Source organism: Thermoascus crustaceus (genome assembly GCF_041956765.1).
Source record: "Thermoascus crustaceus strain CBS 181.67 unplaced genomic scaffold VTN00scaffold_5, whole genome shotgun sequence".
NCBI lineage: Eukaryota > Fungi > Ascomycota > Eurotiomycetes > Eurotiales > Thermoascaceae > Thermoascus > Thermoascus crustaceus.
The window spans coordinates 767932-787840 of NW_027192531.1; the positions used below are offsets into that span (position 1 = coordinate 767932).

At 50.7% G+C, this 19909-nt stretch overlaps 6 protein-coding genes across 6 annotated transcripts; 3 read left to right on the top strand and 3 right to left on the bottom strand.

Moving 5' to 3' along the window:
* Positions 1–754: 754 nt before the first annotated feature.
* VTN00DRAFT_7842 (uncharacterized protein) lies at positions 755–4364 on the bottom strand (the record flags this gene model as incomplete). The annotated part of the gene is made up of 5 exons (XM_069434630.1): positions 755–1701; positions 1759–1974; positions 2033–2873; positions 2933–3962; positions 4018–4364. The coding sequence occupies 5 exons, from the start codon at positions 4362–4364 to the stop codon at positions 755–757; spliced, it is 3381 nt and encodes a 1126-aa protein (XP_069286108.1).
* Positions 4365–5664: 1300 nt separating this feature from the next.
* Positions 5665–7684, top strand: VTN00DRAFT_7843 (uncharacterized protein; the record flags this gene model as incomplete). The annotated part of the gene is made up of 3 exons (XM_069434631.1): positions 5665–6169; positions 6226–7574; positions 7628–7684. 3 exons carry the CDS (start codon positions 5665–5667, stop codon positions 7682–7684), a joined length of 1911 nt encoding a protein of 636 aa, XP_069286109.1.
* Positions 7685–9029: 1345 nt separating this feature from the next.
* VTN00DRAFT_7844 (uncharacterized protein) lies at positions 9030–9572 on the top strand (the record flags this gene model as incomplete). The annotated part of the gene is made up of 2 exons (XM_069434632.1): positions 9030–9104; positions 9186–9572. 2 exons carry the CDS (start codon positions 9030–9032, stop codon positions 9570–9572), a joined length of 462 nt encoding a protein of 153 aa, XP_069286110.1.
* Positions 9573–10124: 552 nt separating this feature from the next.
* VTN00DRAFT_7845 (uncharacterized protein) lies at positions 10125–12751 on the bottom strand (the record flags this gene model as incomplete). Its single annotated transcript, XM_069434633.1, has 10 exons — positions 10125–10319; positions 10408–10817; positions 10867–11163; positions 11222–11329; positions 11380–11438; positions 11537–11775; positions 11853–11888; positions 11941–11953; positions 12022–12325; positions 12382–12751. 10 exons carry the CDS (start codon positions 12749–12751, stop codon positions 10125–10127), a joined length of 2031 nt encoding a protein of 676 aa, XP_069286111.1.
* Positions 12752–13656: 905 nt separating this feature from the next.
* On the bottom strand, positions 13657–16309 carry VTN00DRAFT_7846 (uncharacterized protein; the record flags this gene model as incomplete). Its single annotated transcript, XM_069434634.1, has 3 exons — positions 13657–15741; positions 15795–15940; positions 16015–16309. The coding sequence occupies 3 exons, from the start codon at positions 16307–16309 to the stop codon at positions 13657–13659; spliced, it is 2526 nt and encodes an 841-aa protein (XP_069286112.1).
* Positions 16310–17275: 966 nt separating this feature from the next.
* VTN00DRAFT_7847 (uncharacterized protein) lies at positions 17276–17644 on the top strand (the record flags this gene model as incomplete). The annotated part of the gene is made up of 1 exon (XM_069434635.1): positions 17276–17644. One exon carries the CDS (start codon positions 17276–17278, stop codon positions 17642–17644), a length of 369 nt encoding a protein of 122 aa, XP_069286113.1.
* Between the last annotated feature and the right edge of the window lie 2265 nt (positions 17645–19909).

Sequence of the window (19909 nt, forward strand, 5' to 3'; positions counted from 1 at the left end):
CTATCTTTAGAAGTCTGTTCTTTCTGGATTTTTCATACTGCCTTTTCTTTTCAACGCAAAATATAGCCTATGATACCCTTCTATCCTCTCTCTCCAATATCCAATTGCATTCAAACCCTTTCATAGCCGTTTTATTGATTTGGTAATTTCGTTTTGTCTTGTTTTTCTTTTTTTTAACCACAACCAAATTGAACTGAACTAAATCAGTCTTGTCTCTGTTACACGTACGCCGCAATCTTGGAATCTTGCTAATGAGAACGGCACTGAATACCTTGTCGTCTTGTCTTGCGACGCTGTACTATACAGGTCATGGCTTTTGTTTGAGCAAATTTGGTATAATACAATATAAATAGACCTGCATCGTTGAGTTCTGGAAGAGTTCATCTGTTTCTGTTTTCTGTTTCCTGTCTTGGATACTTAATTCTGCCGGATACTTATCGGGTCAGGTTCTGAGTGAAAAAGAATAGAAGAATAGAAGGAGTATTATATATCATAAATATTCTTCCATTCGGCTTCAGAGTTAATTAGAGGCGGGGGAAACCTGAGGTCTAGAATGGATCCCCAATGTTATATTTTGTGGTACGAGGTATCTCCTGTACATCACTCGTAATACATGGTGCCGTAACTGCCCACCATGATCCAACCATAACATGCAATGGTATGTATACATCGATAGCGAGACCTTGAAAATCAAGTACAAGTCATTTCAAGTGAGCATTAGTGCCGTAGGTCAGGAGACCTGAAGACTCATATATCATATCACGAGGTACTTCTCCGTAATGTCCTTAGCCGTGGTCAGGTCACCACTGAGGGCGTAGATTGTCTGCAGCGCCATGGCCGCCTCGCGGGTGAAATCTTCCACGAAGAAGGACGGCTGCTCTTTACCACTACTACTCCTCTGCCCAATGTCAATGTCCATCATCGTGTCATCTGCCTCTGCCCCTGCCCCGATATTGTTGTTGTTGATGTTCTCTTCCTGCTTATCCATCAACCGTCGTTGTTTCTGGGCCTCCTCCAGCTGGATCTGCTCCCCGAGCGCCAGCACGCGGTGGTACCCCTCGACCGCGAGATGCGCCAATCCAAGCGTATGCCACACGCGGGCGAAATTGAATTCCATCTCCTGCTTCTCCTGGAGTAAGGACCCCTCTTTCTCCCGGACGCGACGGTACTCATTCATGAACGACAGGCCCTGGACGATGAGGTAGTGCCGGTTCTCGCTCTGGCGTTTGAGCGACTGGTGGATGTAGCAGAGCGCGATGGAAAGCAGGACGGCCGGGTTCTGGCTGTCGAGCGCGTACGCGCGGAAGAAGTAGTTAAGGGCCGGGTAGAAGCTGTTGCCGGAGTAGAGGATGTGGCCGTAGAGGACGAGGAGGGCCACGTCGAGTTCCTCGGCGGGGATGGCTTCGCCGAGCTCGTCCCGCGTGGAGAGGGAGGCCCGCTCCTGGTAGACGGACTGGCGGGTGTGTCGCACGGGTTTAGGGCGGGAGGGGTCTTCGGGGATCGTGTAGTCCATGGCTTTGATCTGGCGGAGCATGAACTTCATGTTTGGGGAGGAGTGGAAGATAGATTTGTGCGGGTCGCCGCAGAGGCGGCTGAGCATGGAGAAGAGTCGGTAGGTATCGGTGACGAACTGGTATTCTTTGATGAACCAGCGCGCCTCGTTTGCGAGGGTCTCCTCGTCCTGTAGGCGAAGGGCACATGCTGTAGATATCCTATTAGTAAAATTTTCACGATCGTAGAGTCTGTTCTTTAACTTACTAAACCAGCAGACATGGATTTGACGGGTGCTGGGACGTGAGTGGTACCAAACGCTGGCATCTGCAGCTGCAGCCAGGGTATCATATGCCTCCTCGGCCTCTCCCTGTCCTGCGACGACAAGGGCGAATTCGAGGAATATGTCCAGCCACTCGTCAAAGGAGATGCCATGGTAGTCCGTTGGAATCGCGGTCTGCAGAGGCTCCTCTGGAATGTTGCCTGCAACCATTGTCAGTCCATGTTGAACGAACGAGATAATTGCAGATATTCCACTAACCCAGTGACTCTTGAAGGCGACCTGCCATTTCTTGCATTTCATCCATCAACGTCTTGTTCCTATATTTACCAGCTTTTCTCTGGGCTTCCCTAGAATATCCCAGAAAAACCATGTTTCTTTGTAACGGGTAGAAGACTCGATTTGACCGAAAGTCACGCAGCAGGGCGTCTGCGATATCTAGCCAATCCTCCGTAGCTAGTGCGTCGCCTTCTCTCATCTTTGGACGCAATTCCATCATCTTAGAGTACAGATATTCTATGTGTTCGAGTCCTTCCTCCTCGAGTTCAGCTTGCTCAACGCGTCTTCGAGCTGCGCTGCTGGTCATGAGCGTGGTGGCAGGAGCACCGGGAGGGAGTGGTTTCGGAGCAATAGGCCTCGGTGCCACGCCCTCCCCACCTATTTCTGTTGTTTGGAACTCCCTTGCCAATTGCTCAAGCCTAGCGTCTTTTCTTCGTCGACGACTTCTTCTCGTCTCCTGCCGTCCCAGCAGCACTGCTTCGTTGACGTACTTGAACGCTTGTTCGGTCATTCCGATAGTTTCGTATAGTTTCGCTAATCTAACACGCGCCTCCACATTCTTGGTGTCATGTTCGGCGACTGTGAGGTAGCAATTTTCTGCCTCTTCAAGCTTCCCGGCATTTATGGAACATTCGCCCATAGCCATGAAGAAACTGACATCAGCATATTCATCTGTCTGCTGGAGTGGTTCATAGAATCTAAGAGCGTCTTCAAATAAACCGACTTCCTTGAGCGCATCCGCAGCCTCCCGAAAGAGGTCGCCGTAGTCATAAAGCCTGGCACCAGGGGAGGTATCTTCAGGGTTTAACCACTCAAAATGGTGCTGCAAGAGCCTGTCAGAAAATGTTTAGAATGGGAAACATGACTTCTCGACTGACGTACCAAGGCTTCATCCTTATGGTCATATCCCATCTTTAGTCGAAATAGACCCAGCTTTATCCGAAGTTCGAGTGGAAGACCAAGCCCATAGGAATCTCGAGGATAGAGCCCTGGCTCGTAGCCATCGGTTTTTATACGGCGAGGAAAGTCATCCGCATCCCATTCTCGATCATCCTGGTGGAAGTCTTCCCACATAGCGTCCTCCTTTCTGCCAAGAAGCCACCTGGACAATGATTTTAGGACCCGTAAACCCTCCTCATACTTTCCCAGATAGCTAAAAAGTTCAACGTAAATGTTCACATCAGACCAAGAGAAGTCAATTGCCTCATCTAAGTCCAAAGACATATAATAGTTGATGCTGTCCGTATAATGATCCACGGCTTTCTGGACATCGTTAAGATCAATGTAAGTCTCGGCAAGGTGTCGAAGAGCCCTAGTGTTGTGTGGAAGGTCTTTCAGAATTCTCTCGTATTCAGTAGCGGCCCTGCCATTATAGCCTAGTTCACGGTAAACTGCAGCTCTTTGGAATCGGGCGTTATAATTCTTCGGATCGATTTCAATAACGCGACTGTAACAATAGATCACATCGTTTAATGCTGCTTGCCGATCTTCGCCAGCACGTTCCAAAATCAATCTCGCTACCTTTGCCCACACAGTTGGATCTTTGGGCCGAGTATGAGCGCCACTGAAGAGCGCCGTCAACGCTTTGTCTTTCTGACCTTGGGCCAGGAAGATTTCCGACAGCAATGAATGGGCGGCGAACATCTCCGGATTGATTTGGATTGCCTGCTTCACCAGGTCGGTAGCTCGCTCGTAGTCTCCATCAATGAAGGCAGACGTAGCCTCAGAATGCAGAAACTTGAACTCTGGACTCGGTTCCAAGGGCTTGCGCGGTCCTCTCTTGATGCCCTTACCACCGCGGGCACCAAACCGGCCGGAGAACGGACCAGTGCCCCTGCGACGTCGCCGCCTTGAACCGAAATCATCTTCGTCCTCAAAGTCCTCTTCGCCCATATCGGACATTTCCTCGTCACTTTTTCTGCAGTTAGACGCAGATAACAAGCTTGAAAGAAGCCGGGCACACTTACGTAGAGCTCTCCTCTTCTGAGAGGTCAAATGTGGGGTCTTCAGAGGAATAATCGGCGTCCAGAGGCTCATCAAATCGCCTCTTGCCTTTTGCAGGAGACGAATCTTCTGCATACTCGCTGGACATGTCCTGGTCCATCGACCCCGGAGCATTGCCGGAGAAAAGACCCCTGTACAAATTGGGGTCTATCACCGAGTCGTTGGCAGCTTGAGACGCATGGAGCTGAGGAGCTTGGGCTGCATTTTGCTGCCGGGTCCCTTGCCAAGGGTACTGCACGGTCTCATCGATATCTGGATACACGATCTCCTGAGACGGAGTCTGATCCGGTAACTGCTCTGGATCATCCATTATGGCAGCTAATTGACGCTTGTTAAATTGAGTTATCCTCCGGAATCTTCGGTCTTTCTTAGATCATCTGAATGACACGGGTCCATGAAAAGAGTGGAGATTCTGCAGGAGACCCAGAGCCTGCGCGGAGGCAGAATGCGTACCTGGAGGCGCTCTAGTGTGAGCACAGCGATAGGCAGGCTGAGACAAAGGCCTCACATGTACATAACAGAGCGCTCTACTCTTTGGAAGACGCGACTGCAGGGATCCGTCAGTTGCTGCAAGCTCCTGCAGAGATCTCGAAGACTCGGTGAAACGAGTTGACGGGAATAAGAACAGAAGAGAATCCAATACCCACACAGATTCATCAGGATACCGCATCTGGGTGCGCCAAAGCTGGTAAGCGCCTGTGTCCACTTGAGGCTCTTTCTTAGATCTGCAAGAAACCGTAGCACGGTGGTGGAGGTCCAGATTCTTTATTCATAGCAACATCCCCACCCGGCGAACAACGCTGCTCGCAGACCGGCCGGCAGTGGCGCGTGCAGGCAGACTGAAAAGAGAAAGCAGCTCAGAAAAGTCGCTAGTCGGCCAGTAGTCCCAGCTAGGAGAGGTAGAAAATAGAAAAAGGAAGATCAGCGATAGGAGCGTCTGGTAGTCGGGCGTTTGTGCATCGCCGTCGGTCTGGCCGGGCTGCCGCTGACGGCTCCGTTCGCTTCATCCACGCTTCCATCTCTTCTCTCTCCATCCACCCAACGGAACAGAAGTCCAGTTTGTTCTCCTTTTTTTCTCTCCCTCCACCCCACACCTAAAATCCTCCCCTTCTCCCCAACCGCCGTTTTCTCTTCGTTTCTTCCTTCTCTTGATGCCCAGGGCCTCTGCTCTGCTGTGTTTGACACACTGCTGTCCGTCCTGACATCCTCTCGTTCCTGCAAAACCCTCTTAATACCGACCTACGCACCACCCTTCGCCCCCCCCCCCCCCTTCGGATACCTTTCGATTCGATCCCAGCTCTGGCAGTCGAATCGGTCTATGCAGCCACTGGACTGGCCTGTGCTCTAATCGCCATCGCCTAGAGCGTTTGCTGTCGGCTTTCGTGCCGTTGGAAGTATCTCTTGCAGGGATTTCCCGCCGACGACCTTCTCGACCCCAAGACGAACATTATCCCCAATTCTTGCTCGAACCTATCCTCAGAACCCACGGGAACTCAGCAGGTGCTGCAGGAGCTTCGCGGTAATATTATCTGTGTCTATTGTTTATCGGACCCTTCTGGACTACCGCCGTTCGACCCTTCATCGTCTGACGCTGTAACACTCCAACCGCCATGGCCAGCCACATCATCGGGAACCGCAACAGCACCCCGGAGGCCTCCAAGTCGTCTCTCCGTCCTCCTTCATCCTCTCGTAATCTGGGGGGTTCCCACCAGCTTCGGGCCTCCGCAGACATGTCGGGATTTCCTTCTCCTCTCTCCACCCGTACCATGCGTCCCTCGTCCGAGATCTTTTACAACCAGCAGTCTCAGGGCCAGGGAAGCGCGGAGGATGCTCTGGATCGTGCTGCGCAGCAGTGGATAGCGGATATTGACCAATACGAGACGACACTGGAGGAAATGGCTGCTGCCACGCTAGACCAAGACTTTAAGGATGAGCTCAGCGCTATCGAGCAGTGGTTCCGTGTCCTGAGTGAAGCAGAGAGGACAGCAGCCCTCTACGCGCTGCTTCAGCAGACTACTCAGGTGCAGATCCGTTTCTTTATCCAAGTTTTACAGCAGATGGCTAAAAGCCACCCTATGTCTGGAGTGTTGTCGCCCGCCAATTTCGGAGAGAAAGGTAAAGAAGCTCTGTCCTGATGTGTTACAGCCTTTGTAGATGCTGATACCTTTCAGATCCCATGTCCAGCCGCTTGAACGATGCCATGGCCAAGCTGAACGTCGACGGCTCGCGTAACTCCCTTGGTCGCCCTCCACCTTCCCCAGGTGCCAAGCGTAACTCGGGTCTGGATTCCTCGACCATCAATGCCATGTTCCCCGACGCTGCTGCTGCTATCGCCAAGAAAAAGGCAGAGTTCACCCAGCAAACCGGCAATACTCCTCCTTCCAACCGCAATAGCGCTGTTTTCGGAGACCGTTCTTCACTTGTCGCGCCCACCATCTCCGCTCCGGACAGCAACAAAGAGAACTTGGGTCAGCCACCCTCTTCTCCATGGGGTCAGCGTAGTTCTGAACCTCAGCCCCCAATCGCTCGTCCCAAGTCCTCGTCGGGGCAGCAGCCGATGGGTCAATTTAGCCAGCCATCTGCGTCTTCTGGCCTGCGTTCGCCTCGTCCCAACCAGGTGTCGGGTTCCAACGTGCAGAGCACTACGATCACTGCGCCGGAAATCTCTACTGATGCTCCCCTGTTGTCCCCTTACAACCTTGGAAATGCCAGCTGGGCTTCAATGACCAACACTCCAATGACGGCAACCTTCAGCCAGCAGCAGCAGACCGCAGCTTCCCAAGCGGACATGGTCGCCAATGCGACTGCCATGAAACTGGCAGCATTGTCCACAGTGAACAACCGCATCGCTCTTGACGACGCTCGCAAGTACCGCCGTGCTAGATCCAATGATGGACACGGAAAGAACTCGAACAACAATAACAACAACAACCATAACAACCATAACAATCAGTCTCTGTCCCCGGGTCTCACCCAAACAAATATTCCTGGGGCGAACCTTGTCATGGTCAACGACGCTGGTCAGGTTCTGAACGCTCAGCAAATTGCGGCCCTCCAGGCTCAGCAGCAGGCTGCGATGGCGGGTCGTCGTTCACGCCCTACCTCTCCGGGTCTGGCAATGCAGGGAGGTGCATTGGGCCCGATGGGATTTACTTCTCCTCAGAACAATGGATTCCTGGCTGCATATGATCCTAACACTAACCCTCTTATGGCCAATGGACTGGGTGCGCTCGGCCTGGGTCAGTTTGGTCTTGGCGGCCACGAGGGTTATCTTTCTGATCACTCCGAGGTTACTCGCGGCCGGTCGCCTCGAGGCCGTCGGGGCAGTTCGAAGCCTCCAGAGGATCCAACCGATCCTAACCTCTTGCAGGACATTCCAAGCTGGCTTAGGTCTCTGCGTCTGCACAAGTACACAGAAAATCTGAAGGATCTCAAGTGGACTGAGTTGATCGAACTCGATGACAAGGGGCTGGAAGAGCGCGGTGTGAATGCTCTTGGTGCTAGGAACAAGATGCTGAAGGTGAGTGGAAAATGGCCCCTTCCATGCTCTTCTCCTTATTAACGTATCTGCAGGTCTTCGACCAAGTTAAGGAGGCCAAGGCCGAAGGCAAACTCGACAGCATTCTATGATCGACGATATATTTTCTGTTTGTTTACTCATAAGTAATCCATCAAAATTTCAAAGGACATAATGGGTCTGAAAAAAATCATTGTGTGATTTCATTGGAAGGGAGATCTCAGGGCTGTTTAGTACTGTCATGCTATCGACACGACTCTTGTCATACCCGTTCACACGAGCAACTGGCAAATGTTTGTATCTATCCCTTTGGCGTGCTTGACTCTTACGGTCGTTTTGTACGGCTCGATGATGTAGCGAGGCGGACATACCTGAGTGAGATTGACGCGTGCGTGGTTGTGGAAGGAGGGTCACCTATGTCACTGGAGAGATGTTGGCTCCTTCTCTTTTCTTCTTATTTTCTCTTAATTGAATCCAGGCAGCATGTTTTAAATTTTGAAGAACTTTTAATTCTGTTATGTTAAAATTGTTGTTTCTCTCCTCTCATGTCCTCGCCGCATCTACATAGAGCCAAGAGTACAAGTGAACTTTTCTAAACTGTGCTTGGAGCGGAATGTTGGGAGTTCCCAATACGGAGTACGAAGACAGGTATCTATGAGAGATGAGCATTAAAGAAGAGCCGGTTCTTCGTAGATACGGCTCTGTTACAATTATTACTGTCAATTACGGATATGCCATTCATGTTGCAAAGCAAAGTAATGAATAATAACAGATCCTATCTGTCGAATAAATAGAAACTAACACTGTGTCCATACCAGTAAGTAGTAGAAGATACATCATACATCCTCGGAGTCCGCTGTGGTCGTTCCCCGACACCCAAGTTCTTGGCAGACCGACCCCGGGACGTCCAACGGCCCGCGCCGAGCTTGTCGAGACGGACATCCCGACACGACCATCAACGTCGACGTCAACGTCAATCCCGAAGTCAAGCAGCAGGACCGACGTCCTATCTCTTTCCAACAACCTCCTCTCCCCGGGCTCGTTGGATACCTCTAGACGTGACGTGACGTGACCTGATCAGTGCGCGTTGCAAGTGGTAAGTCTTATCTTTCGTTGGGGAACTTCCACGGGCTTTCTTCCAAGGTTCAATTGCGACGACTTGGGACTTGGTTTTTTTATTTTTATTTTTATTTTTTTTATTTTTTTTTGATCGATCACTAATTGACGATTATCAGCGCGCTAGGGTCACTTGGCTAGGCCATCCATTCAGTCAGTCAGTTAGTTAGCTGGCTAGGCAAGGCACATAATCATCACGTCGCGCGAACATTCGTCTCGATCACGGGTCTCTTTACGTTCTACACCTGCTTAACTAACCTAACTCGGAACCATCGCGACTAGTACGATCCGTGTCGGAAGGATAATCTATTCTGAAGAAAGAACAACTATCAGATCAGAACAATGCCACCCACACAACAAGAACTCTCCCTCCTCATCAACCCCCTCGTCCCGGAATCCGTCCAGCATAACAATCGGGTTTGTGACCCTCCTTGGAACATATCCAACACACCTCATAATAGAACTCTAGCTAACACTCCATGGGTATGAACAATACAGGTCCTCTCACAAACCCACTCCCTAACCTCCTTCCTCCTCGGTCTGTCCGCAGGAATCCTCGGTCTCCAATCCACCAACGGCTTCCTCTTCTACCTCCTCGGCACGATCTTCGTCTCGGGCCTGTTTCACGTCTTCCTGATCGGACCCGCGGGGGGCGCGGGAGCGGGTGCGTATTTCCCCGGTAGTAGCGGCGGGGAGGTCGAGGGGATGGATGGGCAAGGGAAGTTGCATACGGGGGTGATGCAGACGGCGACGGGGGTGGGGAAGAGGAAGGTTGTTGCGAGAAGGGGCGCGTGGAGGGATGTTTGGTTCGGGGGCGGGGTGATGGGGGAGGCGTTGAGTGGGTTTGTGTTGGGGTGGGCGGGTGTTGGGGGAGTTTTGAGATGAGATGGAGATGAGGTGAAAATGGATGGTTATGGGATGGGGTAGTTTGTAAAGAAAAGAAGGAGGGTGGAATATGGCGGGATGAGAGATGTCTTTTTTGTTTTTTTTCTTGTCAATGATTCTAGATTCGAGAAAAGGGGAGGGCGGTAGGGATTGATTGGCTTGTTGATAGTAATTAATATATGAGCTTATCTTTTCTGCCTCTCTATACGCTGGAATGGGATAGACAGTGTCCATGTTCCCCATACTTTGGTCCATACATTTTCCAAGATTAGGGATTGATTCCGTTCTCTACATTTTACTGAGGTAGAATACACAACGGCACCCCAACTGCCAATGCTTTCATATATCTATCCCCTGGCAACAACACAATGCTCTAATTTGAATGTATGTTCTACACGGAAATTCATCAACCTAAACGTGAAAAGAGATCAGCTGAATCAAATGGATAACACAGAGATACATAAACACGAAATTCATCCCAGAGTGTCACAATAATTCAATACAAATTACCCAAGTCATATTCCGTAGCGCAGCATAACCAGTAGTCTATTTCTATCCAACAGTCCCAGTCCCAGCAGAGACCACACCATTCTCGACGTCTACGCCACCATCACCACTCCCCATCTTCTTAGGTTTGGGCTTTGGCTGCCGGCGAAGCTCGATCTCCTCCCTCAGCGCCAACGCCTGTCGTTGCTTTTCCTTCTGGGAGAGCGGCTTGGTCATATGTTTGTAGGAGTCGATGTCCCCCTAAATTAAGTAATTGATGTCAAACTACGGAACTATGTGTCTACAAAAAAAGGAAAAAAGTGAAAGGAAAGGAAGGGAAAAGACGTACCTTGAACCAGGCATATAGATACGGTATGTAGATGACCTCGCTGTGCTGGATATCCTCCTCCTCCTCATCATCATCACCGTCGACTGTTGTTCTTCCATTCTCTTGATATGACGTATCTCTCCCCTTACTGGCATTGGATGATTGCTCCTGTATCTGGTCATGGTGTCCCTGCTTAGTAGTAGTACCAGTACTAGTAGTAATAGTTGTTGTTCTTGCCGTCGTCTTAATCCACATATTCCCCAGAAAGAATCCCGTGATGAGGCTGATCCCGATAATAGGCATGATCGAGATAAACGCCCACATGACAGCGTCCCTGCTCGTCACGCGGACCGCCTCCTGCTGCGCTGCAGGAAGATCTGCGATGGCATCGAGACTGCGTGTTGTGAAGGTCGACCATCCCTCCGTTTCCGCTGTTCAGGAGATAAAAGGCGTTGTTGAGCTTGTTATTGAACACGCTACCCATGATAGTCAGGCCGATCGTCCCACCGAACGGGAGGGAGAAGCGCATCAGGGACGTAGCGGAGGCGATCTGCTCGGGCCAGATCCCCGCAATGTGCAACGAGGCGGGCATGAATCGCAAACCTGTGCCCGCACCGGCCAGGACCATCATGCCGTTGACGAGCCCGGTATTACGAGCTCTGATAGCCCACGTGAGTACTGAGAGACCGACTGTTTCTGCGATGGTTCCCAATGTCAGAGGAAAGAACGTCTGCGCCGGCCGGACATTGCACATGTACATAGCCAAGTAGACACCAGCTACATGAGAGTGAGCGAGCTGGTAAGCGTGAAACTATCGAGATCTTTGGACACATACCTCCTAATCCGGGGATGTAGTATAACAGCTGGACTCCGGCTTCGGAAGCAGGGTACGCTTCGACAAGGGTAAAATATATCCCGATGAAATAGAAGACCGAATACAAAGCTATCACAACTTAGTAATGAGTCTTCAACCCGGCTCGATGAATAGCTTACCTGCTCCGCCGGAAAATTCAAAAACTGCAATCAGCAAAGTATCCCTCCTTGAGATGAGACTATATGGCAGCATGGCAACTTGTCTGGGAAATATTCGGGAGAACACATTTCCTGGCTCGAGCAGATATTCGTGGACAAAGAATAAAAAGAGACAGACTCCAAAACGACTAATGGAGCCAATACTTGGGCAGAAGTCCAGGGATACGTCGCTCCACCCCATGCGGTACCCAGAATGATGAGACCAACACCGAAAATGAAGAGAAAGATGCCGAATACATCAAGAGTCGCTAGCGCAGATGTGATAGAAGACCGCCGAACGCCTTCTTTGAAATGCGTCCCTTTGATGAGTTCCTTTCGAAGCAGCACAAAGATAAGAATGTGCGAGACGAACGCAATCTGCATAATCATCGTGTTAGGAATACACTTTCTTGGACAAACCACGGAACGTCTCCATTCAAGGAGCAAAGACGTACAAGTATCGATATCACGAAACAATACCTCCAATTGTCCTATGAACTTGTCAGATCCAGCAACATCGTATTACCTGTCGGGCTCCCTGACATTCGTTAAGTATCTGGGACATCTGTCAGCATATACAGTACAAAACTGAAAAAAGAAACTAAAAAACTCGAGCAGACTCACCCTCCAATAACCGGCCCAACGGAGTAGCTAACCCCGTTGATAAACGCAAAGATGGTATTGTTCTTCGCATTCTCCTTCAGAGACACTTTATCCGCCAGAATCACCATGATAATGTTCATGATCCCAGCAGAGCTGGTGCCCTGCAAGGCCCGGCCCAGCAGCAGCATACCCCAAGTCTGTGCCGCTGCGCAGAGGGTACTCCCGATCAACATGAGGAACATGGCCAGCTGGCCGAAAGCAGGGATGAATGCCCTGGAGGTCAGGTTGAAGGCGGTGACGATCCAATTGAGCTGGTCGAATTTGCCTTTGATCGAGTCATTAGCGTCCATTCATATTGGAGAAGATGAAGAAGAAACATACCAAAATGGGACGCAATGAAAGGTAACGCAGAAGCGACAATCGTCAAATCTAAAGACGCCAACACATAGGGTAGGAACAGACCACATACAAGCTTCCATCTATAAACTCTGGAATCATGATTTTTCTTCCTGCGGATTTGGCAGCTGTCTTGAGGCTTCTGGGAGTCATTCTGGGACGACAGCTTTAGTTGCATCTCCGAAGGAGCCTTGGGATCAGATTGTCCTAAAACCTTAGGAACGCCTGTGCTTCCAATGGCTTCATTTCGAGCACGTAGCTGATGTGAACATGGCGGCACTGATTGCTGCAGCTCTTCTCTTCGGGAAGAGCGCGCTCTGAGCCTGGAATATGCGAGTTTCGTGAGCTTGTACATGTAGACGGTAGAAGAACTTTCGACAAAACAAAGCACCAGAGAAGATAACTCCAAACCACCTGTCATAAAAGGCTCAGGTGATTAAAAATGAAATAGGATCCGGTGCTTTATGTACAAGAGCACACACAGATAGTCAATTGAATACAGCAAAGCAAATTGTGGCTGACGATCATGTCTCGCGAAGGAGGTCTATTTCGCCAACAACACGAGGCGTCTGCTGAAAGCTGAAGATATCGCGACTTGACTTCCAGTAGCATGTGTGTTAGTGTCATCATTGGTTCTAAAACAACAGCATCAGCAGATCAGCTGCATATGCCACAGTTGAGCTCGTATTAGAGCAATGGCATCTCGGGTTCAGAGGATAATGATTGGTGCTAGTTCGGGCTTTTCCGAACCCGGCAGGCACTGCGAGCCCCGGAGCTCGTTAACGCATATCTCGATGTCAGCAATCAAATATCCCATTTTTGGAAACTCAAGAAACATCCATGGATCCCGGATTTTTATTCTGAGCGCTGTATACCAGCTGTCATTGCAGTACAGCAGTCGATAGACAATGCTACAGTAGCTGTAAGCTTGACTCGGACCCTGCACGAATTTGTTCATACAATAGTTTTTAAGGTATCCTATAAAAGAAAAATACTAAGTACATGTGGACGTAGCCACGGGTATGCCATAACTTGGAAAACATGTACCACAAGCTGCAACTTATAACCCTGATAAGCAGTAAAACCGTTCGACAAACCGCCCCATAAAAAATATTGCAAAATAGACATTGATGCCTGCGACCTCCGACCGAAAAAAATGAAAGTTTTTATCAAACAAAAAATAGATAATATATACTGTTTGAAACTGAAAGCAAGTCTCGTCCGTTGCCACGCCTGGTGAACGGACCCCCTGTCGCCCTCTTATGCTCCGGTCAAGGAAGACTCCTTGTGCGCATCTATCTCCTGAACGTTTGCAATTGCGCTCTGTAAAGCGCTCGTCAAATCAATGTGGAAGAGCGGCCTGTTAATGCCTTGTACAAGAGCGACACGTCGATGCTGATGGTATACTTTGCTGTCACTCAACTTGCGCTGTAGGTCATCAGCGCTGCCGCTACTCTCCGATCCTCCTTCGATACCGTCTCTCTCGCGCTCTGTCGTCTGCACGTGGCGAGGATGGCCAGCCTCGAGGTCCTCAGCTTTCAGACTTGTCTGCCTGGCTTCACGTTCCTGAGTTTCTGCGAGAGCTGCAGCAGAAGAGCTTCCTCCAAGCTCTGCTACGCTGAAGATTGGCTTCCACGGCCTAAATCCATTTTCTGAAACAGGAGTGGGATAACCAAACCCTGCGGACGCGAGAGCTCGTTTGGTCCAGCGGTTGTTTATGTGGGCGAAGTGCCACTGCACAGGTTCTGGGGCAGCGTAAAGATCTAGCTGGTTGCGGACGTCTATGAGATTCTGAATGGAAGTAACGTCCACATTGTTCACCGATGAGAAGTCCAGGATAACGGCCCTTAGTATAGGGTAGTTTGAACGGTCTTCCTCCTGCTGACCTGGACGTGGGCCGGGCATGTTCCACGGCCGGTCTCCTTTCTTGCCGTACGACTGCAGATTGGTCCGCCGGGTCTGTTTATAGATAGTTTCGACAAGGTAGTCCGTGTAATGATTCGCATTCGGGTAGTTGAATCCCTCGGAGAATCGATAAATGAAAATACCGGGGTAGGGCTGCTCTGCCTCAATTTCCGGGTTTGAGCCGTCATGGTGGTTAATGGGGAGGAAAATGTTTCGGTATGCAGTATCCGTATCATCCAAGGGCGGAGGAATAGCACTGCTGGGAGAACCGTATTTTCCATCGCTGTCCAACAGGTGATCTCCAACGACAGAGTGGATTTTGACTCTCCCAAGAAACTGACCGCGTGCCTTCACAACCCGGAAAAGCAGAACCGCAGCAGACACGCAAATGGTACAGTAAATGCCATTTTCGATCGATGAGAAGATGGTCACAATAACGCCGATGAAAAAGATTATTGCCTCGAGCGGGGACACCCTCCAAAACTGGTATACAGTGTTCGGCGGAGTGATAAGGTCAAGGACCGCGTGGATGATAACACCGGAGAGAGACGACTTTGGAATATAGAAAAAGACGGCGGGCAAGGCGTAAATAGCAAGAAGGACCACAACCGCAGTGACCAGACCAGCGAGTGGCGTACGGACACCCGCTTTTGATTTGATTGCAGTCCTGGAGAACGAGCCTGTCGCAGGATAACCACCCAAGAATGGACCAAGCAGGTTGCTAACGCCGATTGCGACCATTTCCTGAGACGGGTCAATGGTATAATTATTGACTCGGCCAAAGGACTTGGAGATGGCAATATGTTCTATGAGAAGAACAATCACCGTAGCTGGGAGCTCTGAGGCGAATGCCCGCACCATGTCGCTCGTTATTTTCGGTGCACCGGCATGTTGGAAGCCTCGGGGTACGTGGCCAATGAGCTTGAACTTGGGATTATCCCTGCGGTGCAGGTTCACTGCAGCACTGATCATGGTATAGAACAAGATGACGAAGACCGTACGCATAGTGGAGATGAAGAAATATAGCTTCGCACGATGCGGTTGCTTCTTTGCAGCATAGTTGCAGGCAGACCGGATCAGATAAAGCATCAACAGGGCGGTTAGACCCATGGCAGCATCGATCTTCGTCGTGGGGAGATATTTGAGTGAATTGATGATGACCATGTACGTAGCATCTCTTGTGTCAAAATTTGCCTCGCCCAGCATCGTGCTAACTTGGCCAGCGGCGATGTTGATCGCAGATCCCGTCATAAACGCCGAGATGGCAGTTAGGGGGATGAAATCCACAATCCAGCCGCATCGAATCAGTCCGATGAAGGTGATGATCCCACCGGCGACAACCGCAAGGGCCGACGCGACAACATGTGGCTCAACATCGGGATACTTGGCTTGTACTTTGATGACAATTTCACCGACCAGCGCAGACATCACGGCGACCGGCTAAGATATGGTCAGTACAATCGTCTCGGAAGTCGAGTTTGATCGGAACTCACTCCGATGGTAATGTCTTTAGAGGTTGCAAAGAACCAGTAAATCAAAACCCCCATGAAGGACGAGTAGAGGCCATATTCAACCGGCAGCTCCGCGAGTTTGGCATAAGCCATTCCCTGAGGCACAACAACACATCCGACAGTTATACCTGTGTATCGTGTGAGCGAAGACCGTCTTTTCACGACTATGTTCCGAGTCTGGCTTGTCTATCAAAAGACTTACCGGCAATGAGGTCTCCAACGAACCACTGAAGATTGTATCTTGCGATCCAGTTGAGGAAAGGAAACAGGCTCAAGAAATACTGGCCGACATCACGAAACGATGGAATATGCTCGCTAATCCATTCAGCAGTAGTGGGTTCTGGCTCGACATAGGTGTCTGCAGTACCGGTAGAAAATGTAGACTCTCCGCGGGTAACGGGATCGGCGCTGGCGCCCAAGGGGTCTCGGTACTGAATCTTGATTCCAAGGACCTTGGCCAGCCCATGGCCGATCTTGGTTGCGGTTTCACCAGGCATAGCTGAGGTAGATGGCCTGATGGACGGTTCTGATGCACAGGTCTCGAATCAGGATGAAGGGTGTCGAACGACGAAGGAGTTGGCGAACGATTCCCGGATGTCCTTCGCCAACCTGGAAGAATTTATATAGAACACAGCGGGAGGCTGTGATAGGGAGGGCGAAACGGTGCCTAACAGGTTCAGATAGGAATTCAAATCCCCCGAAACTCCATTCCGGAATCCCCTAGCTGAAAAAAGACCGAACCGTCCGACACGAAAGTGGTGACACGACAATCGAGTTGCACGGAGAGTGAATGATATGGAAGGCGAGATTGGCAGCCGGAGGAACTAGAACGTGTCACAGCGTTCTGGAGCAATCCAACCCAGAAATGAAAAGAGACGAAAAAAGAAAAGAAAAAGATAATAGATGTATGAAACTTAAGAATAGAAGTAGTAGCAATGCATCGAGCAGGCTTAGGAAGAAAAAGACGGTTCAAAGCGGTAGAGGTTGGAGGGAGAAAGCACGTCGAGAAGCCACAAACTGATGGAATGGCAGGTTTTCCCTTTTCAACCGGTCTGGGGAGGAGAGCAGAATATTGATAAGGGTGATCAAAGCATGGCCCGTCCCGGGACAAGAATGCCCAGACGACAGAACTCCACACAGTGGATTACAGGATGCAACGCCAGAGATCTGCAAATAATGGCAGCTCCAGTGTTCAAAAGAGAGAAATAATTAATATTGAGTAGCAGAGCGACGCCATTGTTCCGCCGTGGCCCTGGTGGATGACGAGTGCTCGGGAGCGAATGACGACGGGGTCGCCGGGAGCAAGCTTTTTGATCGGGATGGGTCCTGGCGAAGCTGCCGCCATGGATGCCGGCCGACGCTGAACCAGCGTCCATCAATGCCAACAACCATGTTTGTGTACGCAGCAGGACGGTACGACGATCCTGGGACGCTCAGCCGTGCTGGACGATGCTTCGGGCTCGATGCACGGCGCTGGATGTGACCATCGCATGGGGCCAACACCAGAGGAGAAAGAGCATCAGAAGGTCGGAACAGAGCTGGCGACGATCGCAGTTAGGGATGGGAGGGAAACGCCAAGAGGGCAGGCCTCGACAGCCGCCGCGGCAGCCAGTCACGAGCCTCCTGCAAGCAAGAGCGCCCCGGCTGCATCATCGCGCGCCGACTTCCGCCCCGCGCGCTCGCCATCGCGCCGCTCCCACATCCCCCCGGACGCCCAATCAGCACGGGGCTGGAAGACGCCATCGCACCCGCTGATGGTGAAAACCTCACCGCCCGACGCCGCACTCTCAACAGCCTCTCAGACGCTGCCTCTGGGCCTGCGGTCCTTCTAGCCCCCGGAGCCGCGGCCGTTCTTCATAAGCATTTCAACTTGGCTGACATGCACCGTGGCCTGTCCAGTTCGTGGCCTTTTCAGGCTTCCTGCACGTGCCCGGATGCCTGTCTTCCACGTGTAAATATCTTGAGCCAACTTCCAAGTTTCCTTCTAGAATCACCACTATCCACCCGCTTTACCCCAGCTATTCCGTCTCCTGCCATCCAGTACTCCACCCAGCGAGTCCGGCAGAGTTATATATCTCAGTTAGCAGGGAGGGAGTGTTGCGTACGTACCCCCGTAGTATTAGTAGTCGTGAGAAGTGAAACAAGACCACACTATTGCATGCAGCCCTTGGACCACGCGTCGGAGATAGCTACCTATATCTCCACCCCGTTAGGTAGTGTGTCCTATACCTCGAACCGCACCCTCACGCGGTGATGGTTTCCGTCCCTGCAGCTGCCCAAGTTCCCGCACGGGCTCCATGCTGCAGATGGCAGACGTTCTAGTCGATATCTGCGGATCTCTGGGCCATGGATGCCATCTGAGATGATAATAAACGGTTGGACCTTGGCGGCCTGCCAAGCTTGATATGCCATCGCCGTGGAAGTCACGTCATTTGTGGCGTCTATTCTCAATCGCTGCCCGAAGTTTTATTATTATTATTCCATCTCGATCCACGGAGCTAGAGAAATTTTTGGGGGTTTGTGTCTGTTTGTTCCAAGTTCGAGGGCCTTGATCTTGTTGTCCGATCGGAATTCGAACGGCCCAAAGGCCCCAAACGTAAGTCGATGCTGTCACTGAAAGAAAATATATCGAGGCTCAAGCACATTGTCTGGGAACTTATGACCCGTCTCTCGCTGAAATGACCATGATGAATGGCTGTCTGGGAAGGAAGCGCTGGTCCCCGCCGCTCCCAACCAGGCAGCCCCGACGATCAAACTGAATGGGCCGCAGGGTTTGCATGTTGACGAGTCTCCAACCGTAATAACTGAAAAGCCACTAGCAGAACGGTGAAACAGATACTGCTCTCAAAATGGGCATGGGGAATGGGTATCTCAAGCGTCTAAGAAATCATTCTATTAGAGCTAGTATCAACAGATACATTCATCTGCTGACTTGGTGCTGATCACACTATCAGGAAACTCTCTGCATCCAGCAGATGCATGCACGTCACAGAAACGGCGAATTAATAAATTTCCTCTTGCAAGAATAACCTAGCAACTGGCCAAGACGCAAACATCTGTCTCTCACCTTTCCGGCCTCAACACGGGCCTCCACTATCTTTGATTCCTTGCAACACTCGAGACAGGAACGCACGTTTTCTTTCCGAGCTTCTGCCTTCGAGAGATAGAGTTCTCTCTGACGGAGCATTGCAAACTTTGAATCTGCATCCGGACAGTTGATACCTCAGCGCCAAAGTGGAGCGGAAATAAGACCTCCTGCAGGGCCCCTACCACCACGTACCGCTTTATTTCGCTGCCAGCCCAATGTCGACAACACAATATACCGGATAGAAATGTCAGAATAATGGTCAAGGAAGCTGTGTGCGTGAGCGAACGAGCATCTGCTATGCTAAGTTCCAGGTCGCGTCAATCTTTGCTCATCTTGACAGCAACAGGGGCAGAAGCATCGAGAAGCCTCGGGATGTCTTTGTGGTGACAGAATTATGGTTCATCCCGCACGGCAGAGTTTACTCACTACCTGCCTACCAGGTACCCTCACTATGGAGTGGATGGTGATGTCTTCGAAATGCTTCTAGAAGACAGGGATCTTATCATGAGGTCCAGGCGGCTAAGGCTGTATGAACATTGCTTTAGGTGTCTACTACGTTAATCCTGGGGAGATAACGTCTCGAGATCTACGGAGACGACCACTAGACTGGTCGGCTAAACGCGGGGAAACCACTACATGGGCCTATCTCTACCATGAGATGAAGGTATCATGATCACACCGCATTGCAGCCTGCACATGTGAATCTCATCCTTGTCTAACTTGAAAATTGGACATCGGAAACACCACTACCTCCTAAACCCTCCTAAAAGTTACACATACCCAATGACCCGACTCCACGTCCCCCGCGTTCTGCAGAATCTCCAAATTCAATCTGACCTCTTGAAGGCCGCCGCAGCATGGAACTTTTTAATCAGCAAGCTGAAACACGCCTCGCCATGCCCGTGTGACCTGTGTCACGTTCATGTGTATACCTACATAAATACACCGAGCCTGGTGAGAGACAAGGCACAAAAAAGCAGTCAAAGACCAGCGACTTAACCATCCAGCT